General features: G+C 36.0%; 6 protein-coding genes across 10 annotated transcripts; 2 read left to right on the top strand and 4 right to left on the bottom strand.

Moving 5' to 3' along the window:
* Positions 1-20: 20 nt before the first annotated feature.
* On the bottom strand, positions 21-5,992 carry LOC123307224 (mothers against decapentaplegic homolog 4). Of its 4 annotated transcripts, none has more exons than XM_044889447.1 (7): positions 5,834-5,992; positions 5,074-5,340; positions 4,801-5,002; positions 4,178-4,609; positions 3,632-3,975; positions 3,155-3,545; positions 21-861 (listed from the first exon to the last, which is right to left on the bottom strand). In XM_044889447.1, the coding sequence occupies exons 2-7, from the start codon at positions 5,317-5,319 to the stop codon at positions 614-616; spliced, it is 1,863 nt and encodes a 620-aa protein (XP_044745382.1). In that variant the 5' UTR covers positions 5,320-5,340; positions 5,834-5,992; the 3' UTR covers positions 21-613. The 4 variants fall into 4 exon arrangements, with proteins under 4 accessions (XP_044745382.1, XP_044745385.1, XP_044745384.1 ...); XM_044889450.1 differs by having other exon boundaries at positions 5,932-5,952; XM_044889449.1 differs by lacking the exon at positions 5,834-5,992 and adding an exon at positions 5,424-5,634.
* Positions 5,993-6,463: 471 nt separating this feature from the next.
* On the bottom strand, positions 6,464-8,186 carry LOC123307590 (S-methyl-5'-thioadenosine phosphorylase). Its single transcript, XM_044889961.1, has 5 exons — positions 8,020-8,186; positions 7,538-7,851; positions 7,031-7,286; positions 6,769-6,978; positions 6,464-6,675 (listed from the first exon to the last, which is right to left on the bottom strand). Exons 1-5 carry the CDS (start codon positions 8,035-8,037, stop codon positions 6,646-6,648), a joined length of 828 nt encoding a protein of 275 aa, XP_044745896.1. The 5' UTR covers positions 8,038-8,186; the 3' UTR covers positions 6,464-6,645.
* A 257-nt stretch (positions 8,187-8,443) lies between these two features.
* On the top strand, positions 8,444-11,068 carry LOC123307589 (SWI/SNF complex subunit SMARCC2-like). Its single transcript, XM_044889960.1, has 3 exons — positions 8,444-8,730; positions 8,785-9,272; positions 9,327-11,068. The coding sequence occupies exons 1-3, from the start codon at positions 8,728-8,730 to the stop codon at positions 10,543-10,545; spliced, it is 1,710 nt and encodes a 569-aa protein (XP_044745895.1). The 5' UTR covers positions 8,444-8,727; the 3' UTR covers positions 10,546-11,068.
* Positions 11,069-11,274: 206 nt separating this feature from the next.
* On the top strand, positions 11,275-12,429 carry LOC123308301 (proline-rich receptor-like protein kinase PERK2). Of its 2 annotated transcripts, none has more exons than XM_044890906.1 (5): positions 11,275-11,411; positions 11,463-11,539; positions 11,600-11,740; positions 11,843-12,093; positions 12,149-12,429. In XM_044890906.1, exons 1-4 carry the CDS (start codon positions 11,407-11,409, stop codon positions 12,073-12,075), a joined length of 456 nt encoding a protein of 151 aa, XP_044746841.1. In that variant the 5' UTR covers positions 11,275-11,406; the 3' UTR covers positions 12,076-12,093; positions 12,149-12,429. The 2 variants fall into 2 exon arrangements, with proteins under 2 accessions (XP_044746841.1, XP_044746840.1); XM_044890905.1 differs by having other exon boundaries at positions 11,843-12,080; positions 12,166-12,429.
* A 245-nt stretch (positions 12,430-12,674) lies between these two features.
* On the bottom strand, positions 12,675-21,158 carry LOC123308300. The gene is made up of 6 exons (XM_044890904.1): positions 20,943-21,158; positions 14,623-14,918; positions 14,342-14,458; positions 13,599-13,973; positions 13,329-13,506; positions 12,675-13,267 (listed from the first exon to the last, which is right to left on the bottom strand). The coding sequence occupies exons 1-6, from the start codon at positions 20,979-20,981 to the stop codon at positions 13,046-13,048; spliced, it is 1,227 nt and encodes a 408-aa protein (XP_044746839.1). The 5' UTR covers positions 20,982-21,158; the 3' UTR covers positions 12,675-13,045.
* A 421-nt stretch (positions 21,159-21,579) lies between these two features.
* LOC123306392 (non-lysosomal glucosylceramidase) lies at positions 21,580-27,026 on the bottom strand. The gene is made up of 12 exons (XM_044888371.1): positions 26,711-27,026; positions 26,573-26,661; positions 26,121-26,301; positions 24,930-25,086; positions 24,750-24,873; positions 24,117-24,600; positions 23,934-24,056; positions 23,353-23,597; positions 22,738-23,008; positions 22,256-22,502; positions 22,011-22,199; positions 21,580-21,924 (listed from the first exon to the last, which is right to left on the bottom strand). The coding sequence occupies exons 1-12, from the start codon at positions 26,848-26,850 to the stop codon at positions 21,727-21,729; spliced, it is 2,448 nt and encodes an 815-aa protein (XP_044744306.1). The 5' UTR covers positions 26,851-27,026; the 3' UTR covers positions 21,580-21,726.
* Between the last annotated feature and the right edge of the window lie 176 nt (positions 27,027-27,202).

The following is a 27,202-nucleotide window of genomic DNA, read 5'->3' on the forward strand; positions in this document are numbered from 1 at the left end:
AAACTTTGGGGTATATCCTATTCACAATAAATTACGATTCAATCCAATAAAATGTAACCTTATCTGTAGTGTTTTCATCGCTTATTCTGAAAATATGTATAACTCTACTACTTCTATAATCTCTCAAAAATTCAATGATGAAATTATCGTTGGATATCTGTGATAAATGTATGTATATGGGGCTGAAACTTGGAAAACTCGAGGGGGTTATGGAAATGGCACTACAGATTTGCAAACACCATGTTTTTCAGTCTTTTTCATTGTTTAACTTAAAGGAAGAGAAATGAACGATTTTTAACGTGTGTCATTGACATGCTTGTTTATTTCTTCATATGACTGCCCTAAGGGCTTCGTAAGGACTGAAAAGCAACCACACGTAAAGATAAACATGACAACACTGCTTTAAAAAAAAAGACAAAGAAGATGAAAATTTTCTTTCAATCATTTACCACCGAACAGACCTTCGTGATCTGATGTCAAGTAGAGACCCTAGACGGAACCTCAAGGAAACTAAAACGGGTTAAAAATCGTCCAATAGAAAGAAAGGAACATTCAACGGTTGTCGGTATCAAGTTTATCAACTCACATCAACGTCGCTTCGAACGACTCCATTTCATTCGATTCCTCTGGGACCATCTATGGGCATCGTGTGGAGCACCTCGTCCAACAATTGCAGCGCCCTGTGCAGGTGCACTTCGATCCAGCACGGGGTTTCTTTGATGGACTGTCTGGGGTAGTCGGGACCCCAGCCCTTGACGAAGCTCAGTCGGAGGATGCACAGCTTCCTCAGGTCGTCGACGCCGATTCCTGTGGCCGCGGAGAGGCTTATGGCCGGGGCTATTCCACCGACCGAATGGGGTCCTGCCACAGAATTGTTTCTTATGTAGAAGTATTTTTTTTTAATGAGAAACTCGATTATTCTAGTCTAGTCTAGTCAGCTGACTGACTGGACCGCTGAGGGGCACAGAATGGTATGGAATTACAGGTTTTCGAATACGCTCAATCTATTCCGAGCAATTTCGAAAGCCTATCTCCCTTCGTTCAGATTTTCATCTAGGAAATGGCATTTTTCAAAAATTGCAATTTTCAATCTGCGATATCTCCTGTTAAATTCGTCTGATCCAATTGGGATTTCCGGTTATATAATCTCGATTTTTTGGGTCAAAAATGAGCAAGGGGTTAGACCCCCTAAAATGACCTATTTGCTACTCTGTCTGAAAATCAGGATGTTCTATTACTGTCTTAGGATATGGAGTGCATAGAATTTGTTTTGAAGATTCTAGAAAACCAAACAGTTGATGATTCAATAGAGAATTGCACTCCAGAGAGCTTTTCGAACTCAACTCGAAAATGAAAAGTGGAAAATAAAAAAATTCGATTTTCTCGTAAACAGTGTTAGATATTCGGAAGTTTAGTATGGAATTATAGGTTTTCGAACACGCTGAATCTATTGCAAGCAATTTCGAAAGCCTATCTCCCTTCGTTTAGATTTTCATCTGTGAAATGGCATTTTTCAAAAATTACAATTTTCAATCAGCGATATCTCCTGTTATATTAGTCTGATCCTATTGGAATTTCCGGTTTTATTATCAGCATTGCCAAGGCTTCCACACAAGCACAAAAACTCGATTTCGAAAATTTCGATTTTTTGGGTCGAAAATGAGCAAGGGGTTAGACCCCCCTAAAATGACCTATTTGCTACTCTGTCTAAAAATCAGGATGTTCTATTACTGTCTTAGGATATGGAGTACATAGAATCTGTTTTGAAGATTCTAGAAAACCAAACAGTTGATGATTCAATAGAGAATTGCACTCCAGAGGGCTTTTCGAACTCAACTCGAAAATGAAAAGTGGAAAATAAAAAAATTCGATTTTCTCGTAAACAGTGTTAGATATTCGAAAGTTTAGTATGGAATTATAGGTTTTCGAACACGCTGAATCTATTGCAAGCAATTTCGAAAGCCTATCTCCCTTCGTTTAGATTTTCATTTGTGAAATGGCATTTTTCAAAAATTACAATTTTCAATCAGCGATATCTCCTGTTATATTAGTCTGATCCTATTGGAATTTCCGGTTTTATAATCAGCATTGCCAAGGCTTCCACCCAAGCACAAAAAGTCGATTTCGAAAATCTCGATTTTTTGGGTCAAAAATGAGCAAGGGGTTAGACCCCCTAGAATGACCTATTTGCTACTCTGTCTGAAAATCAGGATGTTATATTGCTGTCTTAAGATATAGGGTGCATAGAATTTGTTTTGAAGATTCTAGAAAACCAAACAGTTGATGATTCAATGGAGAATTGCGCTTCAGAGAGCTTTTCGAAGTCAACTCGAAAATGAAAAGTGGAAAAACAAAAAAAATTATTTTCTCCTAAACTGGGCCAGATATTTAAAATTTTGGCATGAAAATATAGGTTTTCGAACACGCTTAATCTATTGCAAGCAATTTCGAAAGCCTATCTCCTTTCGTTTAGATTTTCATCTCTGAAATGGAATTTTTCAAAAATAAAATTGCGAATTTCACTTGAGACCGTTGTGCCGATATGGATGAAATTCTCATATTTATTACTAGAAGATTTGCTCTTTCAGGCTATGTATCACGCTGAGATCTACGATAATTTTCCTGGAATAAAATCGACTCGAAAGATGACCTTCGAAATATTCACAAAAAGTTGGATTCAGTTAAAACTTCCTGAAGATCGAACGGTGTTAGATATACAAAAGTTTGGTGAGCAAATGTAGGATTTCAAACGCGCTAAATGTATTTCGAGCAATTTCGAAAGCCTACCTCCCTTCGTTGTTTTATGTGCCCCTCTATAGTATCCTCAATCAGAAATGCCTACTTCTCTGAATGAATAACGGGTTAGGTGAATTTAAATTAGAAATTAGGTTGAGTTAGTACAAGATTTAAGTTAGGTTAGGACAAAATTGAGAAAAATCGACTTGAAGAATTCAAAGTTTTGTAATAACCCAGATCATCATGAAATAACCTGCAATTCATTGAATTAATTATAGGTTAGGTCAATTCAAGTTAGGTTAACTTAGTACCAGTCGATTAAGGTTAGGTTATGTCATGTAGATTTAGTTTAGTTTAGTACGAATCAACTTAGGTTAACGTGCGAGTTACTGCCCCCCAAAACAAAACAATTTCTGACCTGGTATATGCCCCGCAACTGCGGCGGCTTGCGCGGCGGCCGCCGCGCGTGCCGTCGCCGCCTGGGACGTCATCTGGTGATGGCACTGTCGCAGATCGAACACCTTGATGTACGCCGAGGGGAATATCTTGTGGACCGCGTCTCCGGGCTGTCTGCCGGCCTCCCTGTCCAAATAGTAACTTTGAACGAAAACAGGATGGTCACTAAGACACCGCAACCAAACGTCACCCTCTCCCCTGAGATCGAGCTGCACGCCCTTCCCTATGTGGAGGCGTGCCCGCTCACTCTGCTCGGTCCTGTGTACGTTGCTGAGCGCACCCAGGCAGAATCTGTTCCCTCCCGATGGGTCTACGTAGCCGTCGGTGGTCACGCTGGGGCAGCTGGAGAGGACCTGGAAAGATTTCAATGAATTACTCTTCGAATCAGACAATCGATGACTTCCATCAAGAAATTTCACAAGAGCAAGCAATGACTAACCTTAAAAGTCTCCCCAACCTGGATGTCGAGCTCGAAATAAGCAACTGAACACCAGTATTCTGGAGGAGGCTGGCTAGACAGGAGTCCACCCATGTTGACCCCATTCTCCATCTGGCCATTGTTCCAGAAGTTGGTCCTTTTTTCGGGAGGTTGCATCGACTGTGTATAAATCAGTGTATTGGTACCGCTCCAATTGTTCTCTGTTCCAGTCATGGGTTGTGCCATCGAAACGTTCTGTTGCTGTTGGTTGTCTTGGACGTTTCCCATATTTCCTACCTGTATGGGGGAATTGTTGGAGTTGCCGTCATGGTTGATCCTAGAAGGAACGATTGGGGAATTGTTTCCTGAAAGAAAAAATTAGAAATTCTGAGGTTCGACAGTTGACACTTGACAGATGTCATCTGACAGTTACTTATTTGACAGTTACTCATTTGACAGTTACTCTTTTAACAGTTACACAACTCAGTACAAGCCTATAATAATAGGTTAATAGAAGCTGAGTAGAAAGTTTTAGGTTTTAATGTTGGTTTCCTTAATTCCATGTACCTGTTATGTTTTGCACCATTGGCTTGTTTTCTGGGACTATATTTGTTTCAGCTGTCGTATAGATCTGGTGATTGTTATGTCCGGACACCAGATGCAGTGTCGTTGACCCAGGAGAATTCTGCTGAGAAGTGTTGATCTGTGTGAAAACTGAACCGCCCATGTGTCCCATCTGCATGTGAGGCAGCCATTGGGTATTTCTGTTATCGGTATTTTTTTCCATTTTATTTCCTTGCAAAGAACGAGTGGGAGAGTTGTAGATCGGGTTGGTGTCTGAGGTCGGAGGAGCTGGAAGAGCGTTCATTTGGAAATTTTGCTGGAATGGATGATGCTGGATGGTCTGAGGAGCATTCTTGTTGATTTCATTATCAACCTCCATGCTTGAACCAGGAACGGGACCAACGGTGTATTCATCCTTCACCATGCGGGGGGCTCCTGATTCAGAAGGAGAATAATTTTATTTCACTATTCCAATTAGCATCTGTTCTGTATTTTTCACAAATAAATGAAATTCACAACTAGTATTTCGTCTCATTCCAAATTACATAAACATAAATACTAATATAAGAATAACAAAATGGTGAAGCATGAAATTAAATAATAATCTTAACTGCCAATTAACTAACCTGACTGTAATGTAAGCCCGCACAAATCAATTCCAGGGGAAACCACCCTCTCATAGTGATAGGGATTTACACACACTGAATCACATTTTAGGTCAAACGCAAACTGACAATGTTTCACATGCTTCAACTCGTTTTTATGCAAATCACTCCATCTCCAAATTCTGGCGTAAATAACATGAGGAAATCCTTTCCTTCCAGCCACCTTGATCAATGAAAATTCATATGGGATAAATTAGTAATTAACTATATGAACAACCAATGCTATGTTTTTACCTGAAGTCTCCCATCCAGTGTTCTTTGAATGGTTACACATTTGCTTGGGTGAGCACCACTGGTCGTTATTGCTGTGATGAGAGAATCAAGCTCATCTCGTTTTTCTTTCAATTTTTTTACAAGAGACTCGACTGCTCTTTTAGCAAAACCTTCATTTTCACCCCCCTGTCTGTGACACATTAAACTGTGTACAATACTTAGACATGCATCAGCAGACGATGGTGCATTTGTACCAATTCCAGACATTTTTCAATATTTCAACTCAGTCTAAAAGGGAGCAAACATATAATATTAGTTTTTCAGATCGAATTCCTTTTAATCAGTTGTCATTCTTCAGTATATCTACCAACTCAAAAGACAGTATCTAAGTGCTGAACAATTTTTACTATCAGACTTCAACTTCCACATGCACAAGTACTTGACAGCATCTTTAAATACTTTTACTGCTAATTGGTAAACAAACATTTGTTTGACAGAAGTATCACATATTTTAAATGCATATCTAATGAAAGATAACACAAAAGAAAAGCCAAGTTAAAAAAGATCTCAGAAAATTATGACATCACTTTTTGAAGAATTTATTACAATGGCGAACAGACATTCATCTCAAAAAATTTTTGTGAATGAACTATGTATTCCTGATAAAATTATTTATTTTTTATTTTTAGATAATTCTTCTAGTGAAATGTTCATAGATTGAATCGGATCAAATAATGAAATTATGAAGAATGTGTGATGATCTCATAGGATGAATTGATACCTCTTAAGCGTTTCTTAGAGAACATAAGAGCCAGATTCGATCATGATACATTAATTCAGCAACCAAATCTTATTTTCTGAACCAAAAGACGAATTTACCGTATATTTACAATACAAATACAAACTTTCGTGAACGCCATTAAACTTTTCAGGCATAGAATTCAATTTTAAATTCTTATTCTTCGATGAATTTCTGGCGGCCTTTTTTAGGTTGAAATCATGAGCTGTAAGTTTCAGCTAGAACGAAATAAGGACAAGATTTTCTCGGATTACTATTTTCCTTCCGAGTAGCATCTTACGAAAACAATAAAAATGCATCTTTCATGCATTTGAACCTCGACGATGCTCGACTGTCTCTATTTGTGCCGTTTTTTTATTACCACTTTTTGACTTTTCCTTCTTTAGCTTTTTATAAAGTGTAGCCTACTAGAAGTTACCAAAGAGTTAATCTTTGAAGTTACTAACTAACTTCTAGTAGGCCTGCAGAATGAACTGGCTTCACACAAAAATAAACATCTTTCAGAAAATTCCAAATCTATTGGATACAAATGAGTTTCCATTATTTGCTGATATTCTTTCCGCCTGCTAGTTTATTTTGAATGCAGATTCCTAAAAGTTTGTAACAATGAAAAAAACTTTGAATTCACCTATATTTGTTACAAATAAAATTTCTCATAAAATATACAATGGTATTTCATTATTACACAACTTTACCATCATAATACTGACAATAGAAAAATATATCATGTAATCTTCAGAATGACTGTAAATGTAGTTAAGGTTAGTCCATTTTTCATAACAATAGTTATAGCATTATGTCCAGATACTCTTCTTAACAAACTCCTGAAAAAGAAATTAAACAACAAAATTTTCAACTGATAAGTACCAATTAAAAGTGATGGAAAATTTGCATGAAAATTATTACTCATTTCCTACCTCATTTTCTTGGATTTTTTGGGACCAATCTTCTTTCATCATATTTTCAACAGAAGCACAGATAAGTTTCACTACTTTTCCAATATTATCATTAAAAATCTTCAAAACCAATTCATGTGAAACATGTTCAGTGTTCGGTTTCCAGCAATCATAATCAGTTACAAGTGCTACACCAGCATAACTGATGCCTGCTTCCTTGGCCAATACTACCTAAATGTTATGTCATAGTTAAAAAAAATCAATCTTCCTAGGTTTCTCTCACCTCTGGACATGTTGTCATTGAAATAACATCAGCACCCCATTGCCTGAACATAAGGCTCTCAGCCTTACTAGAAAATCTGGGACCATTTACGGCAATTATAGTACCAGATGAATGACAAAAAATACCCAACTTCTCAGCTGTCTTGATGATAACCTGCCGCAACTTCTCACAATAGGGAGGTTCCATAGGGATATGGCAGATACCTTCAAGTGCATTACAAGAGCCATCATAAAATGTCTGATGTCTTCCATGAGTACTACAATGTTTTTTATCTTGATCACTGATTCAAGAAGCATTTCTATCGAAGTGATATTTTTTTATGGAATATATGTATTTTAAAAACATAAAGAACAAAAAGATAAATATGACTGATTACTTCAATGCTATTATCAAAGAGTAATAACTCTGTTGTTTGCTATTATGATCTGGATATTTTTTGCTAATAGAAACATGGAAAATATAGAAATATTTCTACTCAAATAGGTAGAGGTAATGAAATTTCCTCACTTATCAATGAAATTATTCAATATGACTAAGTCCCCTGGCTTATAGTCTTCTCGAAGTGATCCAGTAGCTGTTGATACTATAATTTGTGTACAGCCTTCTTGTTTCAAAGCCCAAATGTTTGCTCGGTAGTTCACTTGATGGGGTAAAATATTGTGCTTTCTACCATGCCTGGCCAGCAGAACACAAGGTACTCCACCAATTTCCCCCAAAATCAATTTATCAGAGGGATAACCAAATGGCGTGGTCACTTCCTTCTCTGTCCTATTTTTTAGGATATCAGGATTATCCATGCCAGTTCCACCAATGATTCCAACCTACATATTTATATATCAAATTAATATAAAAAATGATTTAAGTGTTTGCTGCATGAAAAAATCGATCCTCGTATTTTCAGTAAGCACTCTGTTTCCATAAACGAAATTGATTTCAATGATTTATTTTTTTTCACAAGTAGGTACCTAATGAAGTTATAAAGTTCTTACCTTGATTGAAGGTGCCATTTTTCAAAGATTAGAAATTAAATATACCCTGCAGGAATACTTGCTTGATTCTGTTAATTTTTATAGGTTATAAGATGCTGCCGATTGCGGGCTTCGACTCAAATCTTTTAATCAGTGCTAATAGATAAGATTGAACTTGTAATTTCTACGCTTGGTAGCCAAGCACTATCGTTCTGGTATTCCTATGTGTTGCTTTGCTATCATTTTTAATCTCAGCAAAAGTATTTATTAATTAATTCTTGTCAATGGTGAACAAGTAGGCGAAATTTTTTTTGAAATTGCCCTCTTGTCAACCAGTAATAAGAAAACAACTTGATAATTTAGAATATTTGGACACAATTCATGCGATTGACCAGTTTATACAAAGACAAGTTTTCCATTTATCGGTGAAATCGGAGAAAACGGTTCTCTCCGACTTTTATACCATTTTGCGCATCCACCATAATCGAATAATCATTCGATCACCTGTTTTGTGTTACATTCTCTGCTCAGTTCTGACAGTTGATCAGAAAAATAATCGATAGAAAAAGATAGAAGGTAGTTGTTGTGAAGCTAGTTTAAAAACTAGCGCGTTATTTTATCTTCTAGAAACTATGCATAGCAGTTTTTGCGAATTGTGAATGCACAAAGAGGTGCCCAGGAATAGACGATTTGTAGCAGTAACTTGGACACCCGAAAAAATATTTCACAATGGTAATCCTTTTGAATCTTGCAATTTCAATTTTCACTTAACAGTCTCGTTTTTAGTCTAAATCTGCAACCAAGCCTACTAAGCGAAAAAATCCCAAGTCGTCCTCAACTCCTAACCCAAAGAGATTTAAACCAACAGTTGAACAAAATGAATCCATTCCTGATATGGAAACATTACTGTCAGATTTGCCAAAGGAAGAAGGGAATATTTCTGAGAAACAAGCAGAAATCCTAAATGAAAAACATGAAGGTTCTCCAGAAGAGATAGTGAATGATGTCAAAAGTGAAGTTGTAGAAAAGGAACATGAAAATGAGAAGTCTCAGGAAAATGAAAAAGAAAAGGGAAAATCGTCTCCAAAATTGGACGATGGACCTTTTTTCGATGATGATGATAAAGTGATAGAGCAAACACATCATATCATCATTCCTTCATATTCAGCATGGTTTGATTATGATTCTATAAATGAAGTGGAAAAGAGGAGTCTACCAGAATTCTTCAACAGTCGGAATAAATCTAAAACACCGGAAGTCTATCTAGCATATAGGTGAGTTTTGTTATAATATGAGTATCTATCATGTCTAATTGATTCATTTTGTAGGAATTTTATGATTGATACTTATCGCCTCAATCCAACTGAATACCTCACTAGTACAGCTTGTAGAAGAACTCTAGCCGGAGATGTTTGTGCAATAATGAGAATACATGCTTTTCTTGAGCAATGGGGGTTAATCAATTACCAATTGGAATCTAACAGTAAACCTGCTGAGATGGGTCCCCCACCAACATCACATTTCCATGTATTATCTGAAAGTGCAGCTGGATTACAAAATATTGGTACTCCAAAATTGGCTAATAATGACTCGAAAAAAATCATGCTTGATTTAGATGATCATTGCCCTGAAAAAAACTCAATGATAGGCCAGCTGGGATTGAAGTTAGATCAATATGCTGGTAAAGCTAAGAAACAAAGCAAAGCAGCACGAGAAGCTATGAGGTGTTGGACAGAGCAGGAAACCTTGCTTCTTTTGGAAGCAATAGAAATGTTCAAGGATGATTGGAATAAGGTTGCAGAACATGTTGGTTCTAGGACTCAAGATGAGTGTATATTGCATTTTTTGAGGCTTCCTATTGAAGATTCGTTTCTGGATAAATTACCCAATGGTCCTCTAAATTTTCAGCCGATTCCATTCAGTAAGTCTGGTAACCCAGTTTTGTCCATCATAGCATTTTTAGCTTCCATTGTTGATCCTAAAGTAGTGACTGTTGCAACTGAAAGTGCCATGAAATTGTATACCAAGATGAAGGACGAAGAAATTCCACACCAAATAGTAGAGGACCATTTAAACAGAATAAGGGAGTCTAAAATCGAAGGAAAGTTTGATCCGAAGTTCCGTTTGGAAGAAACAGGAATTTATGGGACTGGGTCAAATGAAAGTGTTGACGTTGATGAGATTGGGGAAAAAGAAGATACTCCTATCATTAAAGTGGAAGGAGATACCCAGAAAGATATTGAGAAAGCAGCAGTTCAGGCTCTAGTAGCAGCTGCTCTTAAAGCAAAAAAACTGGCCGATGTGGAGGAACAAAAAATGAAAGGGCTCATTCAGCTTTTAATTGAAACGCAGATGAAAAAGTTTGAGTTGAAGTTGCAACAATTCAAAGAACTGGAATTGATGCTTGTTAAGGAAAAAGAAACTTTGGAATATCAGAAGCAGCAGCTAATCACTGAGCGGCAAAGTTTTCACTTGGAACAGCTTGAAGTAGCAGAACAGAGAGTCAAACAACAAGCTCAATTGAAAGTTCACCAAGGAAGTGAATAATTTAGTATTTAAATATTATTTTGTTTTACTTGTTGAACCTTAAAGAATGCCTATTTTAATGAGTCACTGGAAACAGTAAAAAAGATACTAAATTCTTCCTTGAACATAGAGTTGACATCAAATACGTCTTGCATTATCTTATGAAGTCTGGACATTGTGAATTATAGGTTAATTTTTTATATTTTTTATGGTGAGACCTCATAATGAAAAACATTGCTTTGCAATATTTCTCTTGAGTATTTGTTTCTGTAAAAACAGGAGTGCCATTTTTCTTGATGATCTCTTATACCTTATCTTAAAGGTTGAAGGTATTAAATTCAGATTTGGTTTGTAGGAATAGTTTGATAATTTTTATTGTTATATTCATTTCGAAAAAGGTTCATTTCATTTCATTTATTATGTTCTTTTATTTAATGAGAGGTGATATGTAAATTAATTTATTAATATTTATTTAATTCGAATATGTGTTCCTTAATGTGTCAAATTATTGGATAGCTTTTTTACTGGATAGCTGGATAGCAAGACTGAAAAATAAAGGAGAATAAATATATTAAATCTTGTTTTTAGTCTTTCATAATGATGGGGATTGAATGGGTTTTCAATTTTTCAAAACCAATACAGTTTTATTTTTTCAAAACCAATCCAAAGTTTTATTTTGTACCACTTGCAGACCTGGATCCACTTTTATTATTGAGTCATGGTGTTTTCGAATCTATAAAATCCTGATACCTTAATGACGTCATGTTCATCCACTGGGAACAGCCTGTACTTGACAAATGTTTTCACGTACTTGTTATAATTAAGGTCGCACTATGAACAAAATTCATTAGTTAAGTTTCCGAATTATCAAATTTTATCATAATGGCGTAAGTTCAATAATAATTATAGGTACGTTTCTTTAAATGTGAAAGTTTCAGGTTGTCCTTTATGATAATATTTTTTGTCATAATATTCACGTTATTCACCTTTTTCATTTGCTGTTATGGTTCAGAAGGTTAGTGTTAGTACATAACCTATAAACTGAATCTTATAATTCGTATTGTTCAATTTTCAGAAGAGAAAAGGAGGAATAGATATTATCAGCCCAGTTATCCAAGAAATTCTTTCGAAAATGTTAGTGTTCCGCCTTTTAATCCTACTAGCTACAGAAATCCGAATCCTACCAACATAGGATTCAATGTGACTACTACTGATGGTAAATACAACTGCAATCTAGCTCGTAAATTGATATCTTTATATATGGATTTCTGTCAAACGGGAGTATGTCTTATCACTGCAATTTTTTTATTGCTTTTAGGGCCTTCTAGAATAATCCCTCCGGTTGGAGTGATCCCAAGTGCTCCTAATACATTTCCATCGCCTTACCCTCCAGAAAATGTAACTCCCTACCCTCCAGTTCAAGCACCTTACCCTATTACAGATTCTCAAACCTTTCCTCAACCTCAGACTACCACATCAAGACCTTCAGCACCAGTAGAAGATAATTCTCAACCTCCGTCATATTATGAAGCAACACAACACAAATATTGAACTACATAGTTATGAGAAGTATGTCAAATGTTATGAACTTCTTAGATAAGTAACAATTTGCTGTATTTGTCAGGATGATGTGATATCAACATAGTGTTTTCCTCAGGATAAGTCGTCAACAAAAGGCCACATGCAGATACTTTGACGATGGACAGTACTTTTGAAATGTGGTCCTCACTATGCAACTAACATAATGGAGCTTTGATAACTATATATTTTTGTAAGTTTTACATGTTTTTTACCACTTAAGAGCATAAAATTGATATTTTATCACTAAAGTATGTCATATTACTTTATTTGTTTTTATATAAATCTCACTAGAAGAAGATTTCAATACATGATGCTTGAAATTTTCTAAACTATCTTTCTTATTATCCTTAATCTACATCCGAATCTTAGTCTGTTAAAATACAAAATAGGTAAAGGTTAAAGTTTCTGAAATCGTTATGTTTCAACTGCCCTTCGTTCAACCTAATTTCCAGCACTCTTTTTAGTTTTCGAAGTGATTTTCATACTACATCAGGAATGTTTAACATATTTATTTGAGGCGTAGGGACCTGAATTATTTTCGCCAAGTTAATAGGTAAATAAAAGAAATCTTTCGTTTCGTTTTGTTTAATTCAGTATATAATCTTACAATCATAAATTCATATAATTAAATTTGTCCTTTTCTGCCCAAGTTGAAAGCGAAATATCTTAACAATTCACAAATTATCAAAACATTTTACTTCACAATCATAACAAAATATGTACATATTGCCTTGAATCAGTAAAAAATCATTACATGCATTAAAATCAAACAGTCTCGTAGGTATTATCTTATGTCGAACTCATTTAGGGAGAGTCTCATTATTCGAAGCCTCGATTAGAAGCTCCAACAAGGCGTTTTGAAGCTAAAAATAGCCATACTTACTCGGCTCATTTATAGAGGGCGCCACCCAAAAAATTCTATTTTATCAGGTTATCTAGTCTATAAATCTTGAGTTGGCGATTTTCTTCTGACGTATTTGTTGAAATAGTCTGGCCTCCAGCATTTGCAGGAACCGGGAATCAGGAACCAGTCATAATAAAGCCTGACCTGGAAGCATCCCAAAGCGTCCACTCCATCGCAATGCGTTGGCCTTGCAGTGGTAGTGTGTTCTGCTGGAGCTGCTTGCAAACCTGCCCTTTTGTGTAGGTATTGCTGGTAGTTCTGCGGACAAAAGGGATGATAATACCGAATTCAGTATTGGTTGGTTATTTGTGTTGTTTACCTGGAAATCTTGCACAGAAGGGGGCTGCGAAGCAGCTACTGGACTTCGTTGAGGGTTTGCAGTATCACTGCTGCTGAGTACGGTATCAGGATAAAATATCTCTGCTACCAATAAACTGGACCATCTAGGGGATGAAAGACAACCACCATCCAAGTAGTGGCATCGAGACTGCAGGCATCTGAAACGGTGGAAAATATTGATACAAACTGAATGCAACATTCCTTCTATTAACTCAATTAAAAAGATTATGCTAACACCAGATTCACCCACCTCGTCACTTCTATAGTTTGTGTAAAATACCCTTCGTAAGGGATTTGAACCACGTATCTCCACACTCCCTGGTAGTTCTTGGCAAACACCGGAGTTGCGTACTCCACCTTTGCTGGACAGGGCGTTGGGGGACCTTCGTACCTTGGTGGTGGACCCCCATTCTCATCTCTCCTCTCTAACGGCAGATGTCCCGTGCTTTGTAAGACTGTGGTGGGTTGGGAGTGAGATTCTCCGTTTATGGCTTTGTAGAGCATGCAGAAAACACCTCCCTGGTCGCAGAACTTTCGAGATTGTCTTCGCTGTTCGGACTCTGTTTCATTCTTGGCTTCATCTGGTTTGACTTCTCGCTTCATGCGATCATTGGTACCGGAAATACTGAAAGAATAATAAGATGAACAATATTCCAAAACGGGAGGTCTGATGTGGGCCAAGAAGCACGAAACATCTAATTTTTAATTTGATTATTTATAAAGAAACCAAGATCGAAGAACGCTGTCCGTTTGGTTAGTTTAACTTGTGAAACTTTGTTGAATCCTGGATAAAATATCAGCTAGAATTGAAAATAAGAGTTACATTACAATGTAATTGATATTAATTACTATGTTATCTGTTTGAAGCAATTAGTGAAACATTCTGAACAAGTGAAATTGATGAATGGGGAAAATCTTAACAAATGATTGGTAGGTACTGCTCTTGTCATCAGGAAGGATGAACAATAGGATGATTTTTTTAATTGCACTCACGTGTTCTGTGAAATCAAGTCGTCTTGGAGTTGAGCAACTTTTGGCAATGTTTCGTCTGCTTTGAGAATAGGTAATGTCCTGCTTAAGTACTTCAGGGTCATATTCCTTATCAGTTCACTGAAAATTGAGGATGCATATGATCAGAATCCGAAAATAGATTGTGTAATAAAAGAAGTGATTCTTTGGATTGAGAATAATGGTTCAAAGCTATCTAGACTGAACTCAAACTGAGATTCAGTTACCAAATTGTTGTTGATTTAGTTTTCGTTCGAAAAACTCACAAGGGATATGCCGTTCCAAGAATATTTTGCCCCATCGGGTTCCTAGGGATGAAACCCTTGTTGAGATCTCCGCACAAGTTGTTGTGGGACATGTGGGGTGTCTTATCGCTATCCTCCCTACAGTCCACGTTGGCGAATGTGTAGGGAGGAGGTCTAACGGTTGGAGGTTCGGCATTTGGAGACTCCACGAAGGCGTAATAACCCTCAGGGGGTTCCTCGGAACTGGAACCAGTTATGGCATTGCCGGAGGACTTCTCTGGCGATGGATCCGCTCGTGTGACCAAAATTAGGAAGTTCTGAAAAGACAGAGGTTGATTACTAGGTATGTGATGGATCAAAAGTTGGAGAGAAGCGATTCTTTGGTCAAAAGAGTGAAACAAAAACTATTTTGTTTGATTCTATACAAATTAAGAAGGAAGCACAGATTTGTGCCTAATGATACTTCCTACTTCCCTTCACCACATAAGTCTAGCCCAAATGTTATATTTTTCAAGCGTATGTAGTTGAAATTGCCTGCTCAAAATGCCTAGAAGTGTTTATGTGACGCAAAGGTTAATGATCTTAGGTTATTATGGGTAGTTTTAGCGATCGCCCTAAGAATTTGAATTTCGATCTGATATAATGAATTTTTGGAATATTTCGATGATTTTGAGAATTATGAACATTTGCTTAGAAATGTATACAGCGTTTTTTGATGCGTGATTCTATATTGGATATAATAACAAACGGAAAAATTGGACTTTTTCAATTTAGGTCCTACAAATCGAAAACGTTCTTATTCATCTCCATGTCTGTTTTCACTTGGCCTAGAATGAAACTTTTCCTGCTTAGATTTCCAAGAACCGACCAACGTTTTTGCAGAAAATAAGCTTTCGAAACGAGTATGGTTACTCGACGCTTGACTTATATAAACATATGACAGTAATTGTGGTTGTCGGTGATTAACCTGAATTAGTCGGTGTGAGCCGCTAAACGACCAGTCATTACCGTTTTCAGAGATCCCGGGTATTTTCTTCGAAGCTTCTTTTGTGGAAGTGAAAGATGTTCCTTATTGGCCTTATAAGCGTCATAAAATGGTCTTATCTACATACCGTTCTCCATAAAATGAATGAATCACGATATTGACTTACAAAGTATCTGAGAATCGAAAAATTGGAATTCTGCCATCGGCGTAGTATTAGGGGTGGATTGAATAGTCATCTGCCCCTATACTACGCCACTGGTAGTAGCTAGAAACTATATAGTTAGTGTAGAAACGTTCTCTCGATATAATTCAGTAAGGTTTATAATACCTGATTTTCTAATATTACAATGATATGTACTGGGCAAAAATAATAATTCAAAATTTTTCTAAAAACTAATAAATTATCCTGTAACTCATACATGAGACACAGACCTAGGTCAGCAATGATATATCCTGTGTAACATGCTCATTTATTCAACGATGGTATTATTATCAATATTGTTATGAAATTACTTCGAACTTCAGATATATTGTCACAGTTATTTCCTCATTTATGGGGGTACGTAAGTGCAAATTACGTAAAATGCATGATCAAACTGCTCGATTCTATTGGCCTTCCTTATAGCACGTTGCGTTCACGACCTAATCATATTAATTTAACGTTCCATGAACATTCTTACAGTGTAACAGTAAACTAATCAACGGGAATCCAAAATGATTCACACAACGCTAGTGGCCAATATCCAAATTAAACCTTACACGTTGCTCCCATTTCATTTGTGAATGCATTCTTCTGAATTGTTCTACGAAAACTTGAAAAAACACGTAATATTGATTTTTCTCTTCCGAAATGGAAAACCAACAGAAAAAATCGTGATTTTTTACCCAAACAAACAGTTTTTTGTGTTCGTATTGGTTGGACAAGTGCTGATATTGCCCTATCAGCTCAGACTGATGCTTGATGTAGAAGCACAGGTTGGGGCTAGGAGTATTTTTCCTTCTAAACTCAAGAAGAACCTCTGAGTTCACATGAAAGCGACTCAACTAGCAATTTCACATTCTTCAAAACCGTTTGGAATCATTCAAAAGCGTGGAAAATATATAGGATTCGGCAGGAAGATTCTGATCCAATACAAGAAGAATTTGAAGGCATCCAACAAGCTATTATGTCACATAGTCACTGATGATGAAAATGGATCCACTACCTAAACATTCGATGCCTTATATCACCAGAATTTATATTAAGATCTCCACATGAAGGCGGCCAACCCCGTTTAAGAATGTGAAAACGGCCTTAGGCGGTGTTATTGACCCAAACAGATGAATGACGAAGGACGTAACCTGGGATCTCCAAGGTTAACGAAAAGTAGGTCTTGGAGTCAACAGAGTCATTGAATTTGAATAATGTCGGATGTAGGTACTTTTCCGCTATATCCTCTCTCGCTTAACAGATTTCAACTGGTTGAAGGAAAATAACCGAAAATTAAGCTAAAACTGAGGTTCTTGCCTTAAGTGAACGGTGTACGCCTGATGGGTTACGCGTAAGCTTCATGCGGGAGCTATTTTGTGGAATGTATGGAGGAAGTTTTATATTCAATGATTTAGAAGATTGGAAATAGGAGTTCAATGTCAAATTTTGTGCTGAATCGGCGTCTTTTACAATTTTTTCTCAAGTTTTAAAAGAAATGAGTTCGACTCGTCTCAGAAGAAAACAAAGGTAGTGGAAGGTAGAACGTGAAATTTTAGGTATTTCTTGGAGGGGTATTTGAGCCAAACACCAAAAAAACTTGAATTCACTTCAGAAGTGTTACAACAAGCAACTTCACATCAGTTAAAATGATTTGAAAACATTACTGGTGATAAAAATTGATCGACTACGATAAACAGCAAAAAAAAGCAATCAATATAAGTTTTCTTGTTCCTTGCCAAGGAAAAATACATGCTAGCACCTATATTCTCAACTAGTCCTTTTATTATACTTTACCTTCAACAAAAAGATGTTGAATTGTATTCAACAACTAGTAGACAATGAATCAATATGATCACAATACCCGAAGACATTCATATGTTGGGACTTCCCGTATAATTTCATTTTGTCTCGAATGAATTAGCCATCGCCATTTACTTTCGTTTTACGAGCTCTTTTTGTCAATCAGCGAAGTGAATAAAAACGTTATGCATTAGCGAATAATTTCTTCCATCATTTCTAAACTCTCCCATGCTGATCTTCCTCGGAGAAATAGGCACAACTGCTCATAAAATATCGGATAACAGTATATTTCCACCCATGGTAATGGACGGTACGATAATTTCGGTAGAAGAAATTATGCCCAGCAATTTAACAATTCAAAGAGATGCCTATTATCTTTCGGTTAGAATTTATTCTTAGATTAATTCAAAGAACTTTCCATGTTGAACATGGTTGCCTCTGTTTTTGTTCAACTCGAATAGAAAATTAGGATGAGCAAAGATTGGAAAGGTTTTAGGAATACTTTAAAATACACGACTGGCAGAAATGGAGGGACCATCAGCAAAAAAACTTGGCTATTGAGCCAGATAGTTTGCCTAGAAGGGGTCCATAAAATGTAGATTTATTGAATCGGCGAAGGAATTCCCAGAGAAGCTGAAACAAATACACACAAACTGCAGACCGGTTTAGGGATTATTGTCCCTCATCAGTACAGTGCAGTGTAACACATCTCAACCGGAGGATGGTGTCTTTAAGCGAAACAGAGGCCCGCCATGAGGGATATTTTTCAATCCAGATAACTTTCGTTTGGATGGTAGATTATTCGCATGATGATGATTGAAGGTTTGCATTTTAAACAGACCTAGTTGAACTAAAAGGACTTCATAGTTCAGTGGAACTTCCTTCAAGAACACCTCCACGTGACCCATTTGTTTCAGCAACATTTGACCATCTAAAAAAGTAGTGCATTTCCATTATGTAACGGTGCATTTGTTGCTGTGGAAATATATAACGATTGATCCCGGAAACGCCGCATTTGTAGCACACAATCGTGATATCCGGAATTATATTTGTTGGATAAGTGGATATATCTGCCTGTAAGCCAGAAAATTAATAGACTGTAGGGCATGACGTAAGATATGGCGTGCCTCTGAGTGTATGTCTGCACTTGGTAACATAAGAATAAACGTTACCTTCGGAGAAATTTGTGAATATATCAAATATTCTACTTCCTATAGTTCTGGTTAGTTCAAGTATTCATTGAATCTGAAACCTTTCCATCGAGAATCAAGTGGCCCCTTCTGATAAATTCCACAGTTGACGTTTTTTGTTGAATTTTCGAATATAAAAACGTCAGCTCTAAAATTTTTATATAGCCTATTTGAATTTAACTAGGGTATTAAATAAATCAGCTAGAGTAGTTCTGCTAGCTTAACGAAATCTTGCAGAACCCATGTAAGAGAACGCATCTAAGGAAAATCTTCTGTAGATTCTATCTTATGAGAGCCTTATTAGCTTCTGGGTGCTGCTGCTAACTTAACTTTAGGCAAGCAAAATTTCTCCAAAAGTTGGATAGCAGGAAAATGTTCATTAAATTAAGAAATAGGCCTTAAATTATGGGCAGAAAAAATTCCAAGGGGAAGCATGAATACTTTTTGCAAGTAAAATAACCCTCCCAGAATCAGTTTTCGGTTCTCGTACCAAAATACATCCATCAGTTTATCATCAAAAGATTTTTATAAAATGGAACGATCGCTCATGAATACCATAAATAAATAATGCCACAGTGGAATCTCGTGAACACGCACAGGTTATTATTCTTTTAATAATTCAAAAGCATTGATTATCATTTGTCAAAGAAATTCTGTCACACTTTCTTCTAACGGACACGGTTCAGATCCTTTGATTATGCAAATAACAAAACAATCGAACGGTAAAAACGGAATAATTCGTGAAGAAAAAAGACATTATGCAGGCGTAGAAGGAGGAAATTTCAGGATTGAATGTGTTGTGATAATGACCGCGAAACGAGCGTTCAGAAAAATATGTATATATGGATCTTGGCAGTTGACTGGTTGTACGGAGCCTACACTAAACCATGAACTTTTTTGAGCGCTACTTTTCATTCGTACATTTTGCTTTCCCGTAATTTTTTGGGTGCGCTGATTTCATCAGTCAAATTATACATCGGTATATGAGGTGATCATATTCTTTGATATCCTTAATTATCCTAGAACAGTAGCACATTTATTATTTCCCAACGCTTTTTTGTACCAAAAATTTGTAATGTTCTTCAGAAAGAATCTAGAGCAGTTTCTTATTCTTTATTACTCTATTATTATGAAGAATGACCCCTATTCTGATTGTGACACGATGTGTTCTTTTTTCTTTTATATACAGTGTGTAAATGAATAGTTGCGAAAAAAATTATGGGGTTGCATGATTCCTTGTCAAAAAATATTGTGGGTCTTTCACACACATTTTTTTAGCAGCCCTTGCTTAGAAACCTACAAGTAATTTTTAATTTTTCTCATACAAACGAGAAAAATATCAGAAATAAAATTGAGCTGACATTCTACGGGATACGGTTTCAAAATTGTATTGGATAACGATATAATGACTCCATACTGCATGATGATATCTCTACTCAAATTAATTGATTGTATTAAATGAGTAAATATGCTGTAAATTGCTTAATGCAATATACATTACATACATACAAAAATCCTTGCGATGTTCTGAAAACCTCCTAAAATTTCGGTTAACGATAGAGTTGAATGTGCGGAATACGATTCTTCAGATAATTTGACATGCTACTTCTAAGTTCAGTACATATTCCCAACTATGTTTACTCTCTGTTGAAATATAGGCTGTTTATGAATAAAAAACATACATTTATTCAATTGGCCAATAGTAAACAATAGCATTAATGCTTTGGAAACTAGAGAGTTAAAGCTAATAAACCGTAAGATAAGTTCCAAATTACATTACTCCATAATTAGTCGAGCTAAGCTCTTATATAGTGAAGCTAGTATTACATAAAAATATTATCATTTTCATTGTATGTAGTAGGTACCAAAACTTTGGCAAGAACGATTTGTTTCATTCAATTTTCAATCCGGAACGATGTCAAGATCTGGGTGGATGGTTATCGGATGATACTCATCGTTTTATATCAATGTAGGCACCAAATTTCATCGATTTGTCTCCATTTTATTCGGGGAAAACCGGGGAGAGCTGCTGAACGAATTTATTTAAAATTTAAATTGGTCCAATACAACACTTATTTCAGACCAAAATGTTTGAGATCTGAATTGAAGATCCTTCGTCATATAAATGTGGAATTAAATTTTCCGTTTCCTCTGAACCATTTCACGCAACACTCACCAATATTATAATAGTCCTCATCCTAACTAACTCCCCCATCTCAATCCACTGGAAAAAAACTCCCGATTGTCTCGAAAACCCGTTCAATGGCAATGGAAAAACCGTTTCAACAGTAGCGTAAAATCACGACTAGTCCGCAGTCAGACGCCGCTGAAGAACTCGAAGAACGAACTGTGTTTCTGTACGACTGATTGGCTTCCTACACCGCCGTTCTGTAACATCCTCCGTGTAACGGTAACAGCATATCTCCCGTCCGCTTATAGCATTCATAAGACAACAGTCCCCTTTTCCCAATGGGTTAAAAGAACATCGAAAAGGTGTCGTTTAAATTACTTTACCGACCTGGGCGGTGGTATAAGTACACTAATTGCGTAACACTCTGTATGATCGAGATACGCTGGTATCGATTAGTCGATATGATTGAAGAATGTTCATCAGATCTATTTTTGCACCTTGACGTTCCACTTTGATGATCCATTGCGGCATATCATAGCGGATTTTATGCTGAGTGGCATAAAGTAACAAGACTTGTGCCACTTGAGAATTTTTTTTATTTTCAGTTAAATGGTCACACCATTTTAATTTTATTCTCTCACCAACACCTGAAATTTGATAAATGCAAGAAAAAATACTAGAATACTCGACAAAAATCATATATTTAATACTCTGTTCATAATAAAATACAAAACCAACTAATAAACCACAGGTAGATTCAGATACTCAATTAATCAACTACAATATTCGTAACTTAATTAATATAACTCGAATTAACCATCAGAACGTTTTATTTCGATGCAGTCTTCAACTGACTTTTCTGGTAAGCCAGTAACATTGACCAGATACTCAAAGGTCGCATGTAACCAATAGAACGATAGTTCTTGTGGGCGTATATTGCTTCTGGATAGTCGAAAGCAAGACCAAACAAGTCTGTCATGGAGTTGTACATCCCTTCCGCTGTTTTGAACCCTTCGGTCACCATACCCTAAATAAAATTAAAAAAAGGAATAAAATACAAACCCTAAACAAAAAAAAAACAAAAATTGAAATAAAATATGAAGTTAAAAGCACCTCGAATATCATGGTGGAAGCTAGGGCATAAGTCACTCCAGGCCAGACTTCCAAGCTCTGTACAGTAAATCTATCCTCTTCCCCACCGATAAATCCATTAACAGCTCCCATATTTCCGTTACAGAAAGACTGGACATTATTTGCGTAAATGGTACGCAAACTACTCTCAACATTATTTTTCGGAAATACCTGAAAAACCATTGGGACAAATTCGATCGATCTTAATCCCATTTTTCTGTACTCACTTCATGATTGAACCCGCTGGCCCTCAAATACCAGTGTCCGCAGAGCTGATCAGCCATTATGGACTTTTTTTCATCATCGGAACAATCGAAATTGTAATAGATACCGTTCCACAGTTTCTGTTCGAAAGACTGCATTCCTTTATGTAGCAAACTGTTGAACTTTTTGTAGTCCTCTTGTTTGTCCAGACGTTCCGCAATTTTTGCCATGGCGTAGAGTGAGGCCAACCAAAGGCCTCCGCAGTAGGCGCTAAAAGAATACATAAATTTCAATCAAACGAAAAAACTTAATTACATGATTTTCACTAACATGGATTATTAAACCTACACATACAGATAAATTCTTTCTTCTTCCCCTGAAGATGATACTGTGATTCCGAAACACGTGTAGCGGTTAAACAACTCATATTAGTGAAAATCAAGTAATTCACTTTCTAGTTTGAATTGACACCAAGATCCGATAAACCAATCGATGATGTCCCTACCTAGGTCCTGTCATGGTCCAAGTGTCGTATGTTTGATCGGGCTTGGAGTCATTTTCAATGAGACCATCTTTATCGGTGTCGAATCTCAAGAGATTCATGGTTACTGTGTAACATGCGTCGTACATATCCTTCAGATAAACATCGTTTATTTGACCATCTTGACAGAGCCAAGCATCTCTGAAAACTTGCAGGACGAACTTCGAGTTCAAATCTTTCCAGTCGCTGACGTCATGAATGTTGTACGAGTTGGGAAGAATGAATGGTTCTTCGCCTAGAATGAAAATTGGAAGAAAAATCGGACCTTAATCGGGTCAAAGGCAATCACAATTTTTGTCGTTGTAGTTTTTTGGGGGTGTTATATTCAATAACTTGAGAACTGTAGACTCCTCAGAAACTAAAAGACATGAATCCACCAAATTTGGTACAAATATCCATTGCTACTACTAATAATACTCTCAGTCTTTGGTTGAGGAGTGATACCAAAGATTAACTTTTCCTCTTTGGTGATACTCGCCAAGTTTTTTTTTGCTGGTCTTTATTTCAACCAAAAAATTAGTTGGGAAGATCAGCTATAGGAATTCGACTTTAAGTTCAATGAGATGTTATCGCTCTTACCTGGATCTCCAACGTCATGTGGAATGGTATTAGCAACTTTCCTTTCAACTGACTCCCCGTCAAAAAGTATAGTTACCCTATCAGGGATCTCCTTGAAAACCATGTCCTTCATGTCATACTGTATGATGCTCTGAAGATGCGGCCAATTCATATTCAAAGCGAAAGATGCGTAAAAATGAACATCGTACGTGTTGTACATTTTATACTCATGGCCTTCCAGATACGCGAACCTCCCATATTCTTTCCTGCCGATAGAGAACAGCAAAAAATAGAGGGAGAAAAAAAATTGGGAATTTCAGGGTGATAATTCACTGGTCGCTTTAGACAAAATCTCCTCTGTTTTTTTATGCAAACAATAAAGTAATAACGATAGTTAAAAAAAAATCGAAAACGGTTGGATCGATTTTGGACCACATCGATAGGTTCGAAATTGCGAAGAGTAGCGTGCGCAAAACGATTTTTTTGGGAAATTTGACTAGCTCAAAAACAGTTTTTCTGATTTTCACCAGAATCAATAGCAAAATAGCTTCAAAACTGCGATTTGTAGCCACACACACACAGTCATACGTTGTGAGACATACCTTGGGTCCGTTTCTGGTAATTTCTGCTTTTCTTCTTCTTCCAAAGTAAGCCAAATGCTCCCCCCGTCACTTACATAGTATAACTGATTGAATAAGGCAGTTTTAAACCAAGTTGGGAGATTACTGAAAGAATAATTTAAAATTACAAGTAACCATCTTCCGAAAAAAAATTATTCAGCTTACGCATCATTCAAAATTGTACTCTGCCACAAGTGAATATCTTTTTCCCACTGTCCATAGTTCTGAAAAGCATATTGAGAAATTTTCAGACCAGCATCTTCGCGTCCGAAGTAATCCGTGTATTTTTTGTAGTATTTTTTCATTCTCAACGGGAAATTTATCATCGGTATATCCCATACCAAATTATACTTGATCAGTTCGGATTCGGTTGGCTTCACTGTTACTTTGACAGCAAGACCGCAGGCCATTTCTCCGTGAATCATTCTCGTATTGGTCTCTGATTGTTTTTCGAATCTCCCGTCGTTTTTCAACTGGTACCAAGGTTCCGATCCGCTCGAATTAGGGTCGAAGAACAGGCATTTTGAGATTTCGTGAGCAGAATCGGCTTCTGTTGCAAGCACGTAACTTGAAGGCATGCCACAGATTGTGTGATAAAGAATAATGCCATCTGCAATTCCGACTTTGAAAGGTTTTGTGTGACACGCAGCTAAAATAGGATTCAAGAGTTAAAAAAAAAAATTAACGACAAGATTGTAAAATGATGATATGCCTTCAACCTTTAACCTGTTTTCAAACAATTTGAGGGTGTTTTGTGGACTTGAATTAATTTTTAAGGATAGAAAGACTCATATTTACAAGATTTATCTTCTTTCTTGCTTCCTGTTCCATTTTTGAAAGTGAAAGCAATAGTAACGATTCTTTTGGCATCACTGGTATTTTGCACATTCCATTCGAAAACAGCACAAGGCAGGGAGGAGTCCTAATAATTCAATGGATAAAAAAGACGCAGGATACCACTAAAAGCTTTCAGATTACCTTGTAATTATGCGGAATGATAGGAGATACCTGACGGCAAAGTAATTTAATACCATATTCTGATAGGTCATATTCTGTCCAACTTCTGGGATACAGAGCTGTATATTTACATTTACTCCCTTCTATCAAACTCTCCCAAGCGCTCAATGTTTTCTTCCTGAAATAATAGCCACAATACGTTCATTCATGTAAAAAAAGGGTCGTCCTAGTAACAATAGTATACAAATTTGCAAAAAAAAATGAACACTAGACTAGAAACACCTTCAGAAAATGGGAAGATAATTTTTTTATATTGTTGAAATTGTAGTGTGATTAGTTTCCAACTTCTTTTTAGTTGAGTTTTTAAATTTTTGTTTCTGCACCCATTTCAATATTTTCAAAATGAGTCATGATAATAAGGACAACCTATTTCAATTATTTCATTATGACTCATATCATAACTGAAACATTTACCTTCATTTGAATTGAAATAGAGGAGTTGCAAGGTTCAAAGTGCTTATCTTATCTAGATATTTTCTTATTTCAACATAAGCTCCTAAAATAGTGAAAAGTCATCTGCCCAATAAGATATGATCAAATCTGAAGTAATTATATAGAAGGGGGTGAAACAATTCTTAAAAGTATATCTGCAAAATCACAACAATCTTATTTTGAAGTTAAAAAATCAAATTTTTTTTTCTTATTTTCAATTTATGAAGGTAGAAGTAGTTTTTATAGGCTATGAGCCACTTAATTTTCGAAAAACTGTACGCCTGACAGAGACACTTTTTTCTAGAATATCACATGATCATCATAAATTAGAGTAAATCAAGACACATTGTACATGACTTTACTATGACGTAGGAATAGTAACCCTAGACTAACTGTTTGTGCAATGATGGTATCAACAACACATAAGCAATGGAGTAAATCAAATAACAGGACCAAAACTAAGTGATTCATTGTTTATGTAAATAATTTGATGAAAAATAATGCAACATAATATGTTAGTTGTATCAAGGAAATACTTGTTGATTCAACAAGCACTTAAACTATGTATATCATTGTAAAATGGTTCATTGTTATCTAGAATCAAGCTTTCAGTAGTTAGTCCAGATAACATTGTTGTGAAACTTTGGAAACATAATACAACACTGAACAATTATGATTCATTCCTGGAATATATCAGTAATAAACTCCTAAAACACTTACGGAAAAGTTGATAACAAACTGTGGAATATAGTTCTCTCATGTTCATCTTTTATTGTAACTATGAATTGGTTTGCTTCTACAGTTTCCCATTCATACAGACCGGGTTTCAACTGGAATCTACAGAATTCACCCTTAAAACCCCTGCCAATAGTACCTGAACCTATGCCTCCAATAGGAACTCCTTAAAAACAAAGTTTTCACTTCAGTTATTGGGAGGAATCAGAAGTTAAAAAAAAATGATATACACTAGATAATCCTCTTCCAAATTGGTTGCGATGAATATCAATAATTTGATTTGAATATCCCTGCAGAACAGATCTAAATTAATTTAAATAAACTTTATGGTAATAAATTGTTTATGATTTATCCACACTAGATCTCATTCTGCTCATTCTCTAATTTTTCACATGAATATCAATATAAGTATCGCAAATCTATTCAAGAATACATACCATATATTCGTTCTGCTCTTCTAGGATAAAAATAGTCCATGATAATGGACTTGCCAGTAAGTTTGCATTTCAAATAGAAGAATATATACCTGAAAGATCTCCATGAACAGAAATTGATAAAATCATTAGGAAAATTACCTAATAATTAGAGGTAAAAGTGTCCATATCGTCCTTAAGCTTGGAATGTAAGATTGAGATCTGTTTTCAGGATATTCATGATTTAATTTCAATTTTAAACCATACTTTGGTACAGCAATCTCATCACTTGCACTTTCCATGTTTCATTTAATTCTGTTGATTTTATTTACGGTCCTTGAGTAAATACTGAAAACTGAACTTATTATGGGAATATCTGGAACCTGAATGAATTGAAATTATGCATATTTCTTATTTATCAATAATTTTACTATATTGTTTTGAAGATAATATTTATATTGAATCGAGTAGGCTAAAAATAGTAGAATTTTGGGACTACTTCAGTTTTGAACTAACAAGTCGAAGGAAGAATGTCGAAATCAACCTCATCACAGCCTGAAATCAAGAATATCAATTACAATTATGTAACTTTATTATCTTATGGCATATAAATAATGGAACACAAATGGATTCACTCATTTATTTGGAGTAATT

Source organism: Coccinella septempunctata, chromosome 2 (assembly GCF_907165205.1).
Source record: "Coccinella septempunctata chromosome 2, icCocSept1.1, whole genome shotgun sequence".
NCBI lineage: Eukaryota > Metazoa > Arthropoda > Insecta > Coleoptera > Coccinellidae > Coccinella > Coccinella septempunctata.